This window comes from Ananas comosus, unplaced genomic scaffold (genome assembly GCF_001540865.1).
Source record: "Ananas comosus cultivar F153 unplaced genomic scaffold, ASM154086v1, whole genome shotgun sequence".
NCBI lineage: Eukaryota > Viridiplantae > Streptophyta > Magnoliopsida > Poales > Bromeliaceae > Ananas > Ananas comosus.
Window position 1 is genome coordinate 27,626 of NW_017893413.1, and position 3,299 is coordinate 30,924.

Genomic DNA, 3,299 nt, shown 5'->3' on the forward strand with positions numbered 1-3,299 from the left:
AGAGGATTTATTGCTGCAACAGACGACTGATAGAGAGATTCCTGATCCTATACCTACAGTACTAGACAGAGATACAAAGTGAGAGCAAGTCACCTGTACCCGACACACCCCCAGTAGCTCCGAGGGTAGAGCCCCGACAGGTGACAGTTGAACCACCCATGCATGTGGCTGCGGCAGGGACGGTGTTATCTGAGATGGTGGGGGTTGAGGAGCGAGAGCGAATGATGGAGCGACTGAATGAATTTCGTCGTTGCAACCCTTGTGTCTTTGACGGGGAGAAAGTAGATCATTAGGTGGTCAAGAAATGGCTGATGCACATGGAGAAACTATTCTATGATACTTTTGTTGAGGAACGATACAGAGTTTGGTTTGCGACGCACCATTTGGACTGCGAGGCTTACAGGTGGTGGGTGGATATCTGTGAGGACCCTCGTGTGGATTTGCCAGCGATTACCTGGACGAGGTTCAAGGAATTACTGTTGACAACCTATTTTCCACAGAGTGCGAAAAGGCAAATGGAAAGGGATCTGAGAAACCTGAGGCAGGGGGACAAGACAGTAGCAGAGTATGAGAGAGAGTTCTCCCGATTACTGCATTGTGTCCCTTTTGTGGTTAGAGATGATGAGGACAGGGCTCGTATTTTTGAGGTGGGTTTGCGGCCTGTGATTTTCAGATTAGTCCAGGCGTCAAACCTCTCTACTTATAGGGAAGTGGTGAATCGGGCCTTGATTGTTGAGAAAGGGGAGGAAATTGTGAAAGAAAGAGATGTTGTGGATCGAAGTAAAGGAAAGAGGCCAGCAGCTGAGAGTAGTGGTCAGCAATCCTTTAGGAGACCGTCGAAGTATCCGAGAGGCTAGTCGGGCCAGTCGAGGGGTCGAGGTTCTTCAGCACCCCGCGGAGCACCTGAGCGTCGTCGACAGCCACGTTGTGTCATTTGTGGTGGGCCTCACTTTCCACCACAGTGTCCACAACGTGGGGGCAAGTGTTTTATCTGGGGTCAGGAGGGCCACTATCGTTCAGAGTGTCCGAGAGGTTCTTCGCCTGCCCCATCATCAGCATCTGCACCTGCATCATCAGCCCCGAGCCAGGGGACCACGACAGCACCCTCTCAGTACAGACGACCACCGGGATAGCGGCAGTCTGAGAGTCCTCGGCAGGGTTCGAGTGGGCGTATGTATGCCGCTCAGATAGAGGAGGCCGCAGCAGCAGAGGAGGTCGTAGCAGGTATCATTATGCTTTATGATATTCGTGTTCGTGCATTATTTGATATTGGTGCTTTGCATTCTTTTATTGATTGGCAGTTTGCCGAGTTGCATAGCATTCATTTAGCACCTACTTTACATCCGGGACGAGTGATCGTGCACGACCATACCCTAGATGTTCGTGAGTTTTGCCCTCGCTGCCCAGTTCGAGTAGGCGACTGGATTATGCCAGTGGATTTACTAGCACTACGCAAACTAGGTGAGTTTGATGTAGTATTGGGTATGGATTGGCTGACACAGTATTATGCGACTATTGATTGCACGAACAGAACGGTGACCTTTAGGGAACCGGGTCAGCAAGAGTTTGTTTATAAGGGGTGTCAGAGTTCATTGTTCGCAATGACTATTAGCTCTTCGCGAGCGCGACAGTTAATACGGAGAGGGTGTGTAGCCTATTTGGCTAGCATTTCTGTGAGTGATGGAGAAGCCGTTAAGATTGATGATATCCCGATTGTGCGAGAATTCGGGGATGTGTTTCCGGCTGAGTTGCCTGGTATGCTACCTGATAGGGAAGTTGAGTTTGTGATAGATCTTATTCCTGGGACTACCCCTATCTCAAAAGCACCCTATAGGATGACAACCGTTGAATTGAAAGAGCTGAAGGCACAGTTACAAGATTTATTGGATAAGGGTTTTATTCGATCGAGTGTATCTCCTTGGGGAGCCCCGGTATTGTTTGTTAAGAAGAAGGATGGATCTCTTCGATTGTGTGTGGATTACCGGAAAATCAACAAAGTCACAATCAAGAATAAATATCCATTACCCAGAATCGATGATTTATTCGATCAGCTGCAAGGATCGAAAGTATATTCTAAGATTGATTTGCAATCAGGTTATCATCAGCTTAAGATCAAGCCTGAAGATATCTCCAAGACTGCTTTTAGGACACGGTATGAGCATTATGAATTTACAGTTATGCCATTTGGACTGACAAATGCCCCAGTAGCCTTTATGGATTTAATGAACCGTGTCTTTAAGCCCTATTTGGATAGGTTTGTGGTCGTGTTTATTGATGATATCTTGATCTATTCTCGAAGTGATGAGGAGCATGAAAACCACTTAAGAGTGGTGTTGCAAGTACTTCAAGAAAAGAAACTGTTTGCAAAGTTAAAGAAATGCGAATTTTGGCTTCGAGAAGTAGCATTCCTGGGACATGTAATTACAGAGACTGGGATTGCTGTAGATCCAAAGAAGATTGAAGCAATTAAAGATTGGCCCAGGCCGACAAATGTTACAGAGATTCGGAGTTTCCTTGTTTTGGCGGGATACTACCGAAGATTTGTGGAAGGATTTGCGAAAATGTCTACTCCTCTCACTCGACTTACACATAAAGGAGCTAAATTTCTGTGGAATGAAGCCTGTGAAAGAAGCTTTCAGGAGCTGAAAGAACGGTTAACCACTTCCCCGATTCTAGCATTACCTGTTACTGGAGTGGATTATGTGATTTACAGTGATGCGTCGCTGAATGGTTTGGGGTGTGTTCTAATGCAGAATGGTAAGGTAATTGCTTATGCATCTCGCCAATTAAAGGATTATGAAAAGAACTACCCTACACATGATCTAGAAGCTGGCTGCTGTAGTTTTTGCCTTAAAGCTTTGGCGCCACTACCTCTACGGCGAACGTTGCGAAGTTTATACAGATCATAAAAGTTTAAATTATCTATTTACGCAGAAGGAATTAAACTTGAGACAACGTAGATGATTGGAGTTGCTCAAGGATTATGATTTGACCATCCTCTATCATCGAGGAAAAGCTAATGTTGTAGCAGATGCTTTAAGTCGAAAATCAATGAAAAATTTGGCGATGTCGATAACTTTGCAACCACTGTTGGTAAAAGAAATGGAGCAGCTGAATTTGGAGGTTGTAGCTCCTGATACGTCTTGGAGACTTATGTCATTGGTGGTGCAACCTACCCTAATCGATCGAATTAAAGAAAAGCAAGCTCAAGATGAATTTCTGCAAAAGATTCGAGCAAAAATCACTGTTTATTATGTTGGTGACTTTCGAGTAGATGATCAGGGATTGCTAAAATTCGG

General features: G+C 45.4%; 1 protein-coding gene across 1 annotated transcript; it reads left to right on the forward strand.

Annotated features, from left to right (window-relative positions):
• The first annotated feature begins 317 nt into the window (after window positions 1-317).
• LOC109705985 lies at window positions 318-857 on the forward strand. The gene has a single exon (XM_020226799.1). It carries the CDS (start codon window positions 318-320, stop codon window positions 855-857), a length of 540 nt encoding a protein of 179 aa, XP_020082388.1.
• The last annotated feature ends 2,442 nt before the right edge of the window (window positions 858-3,299 follow it).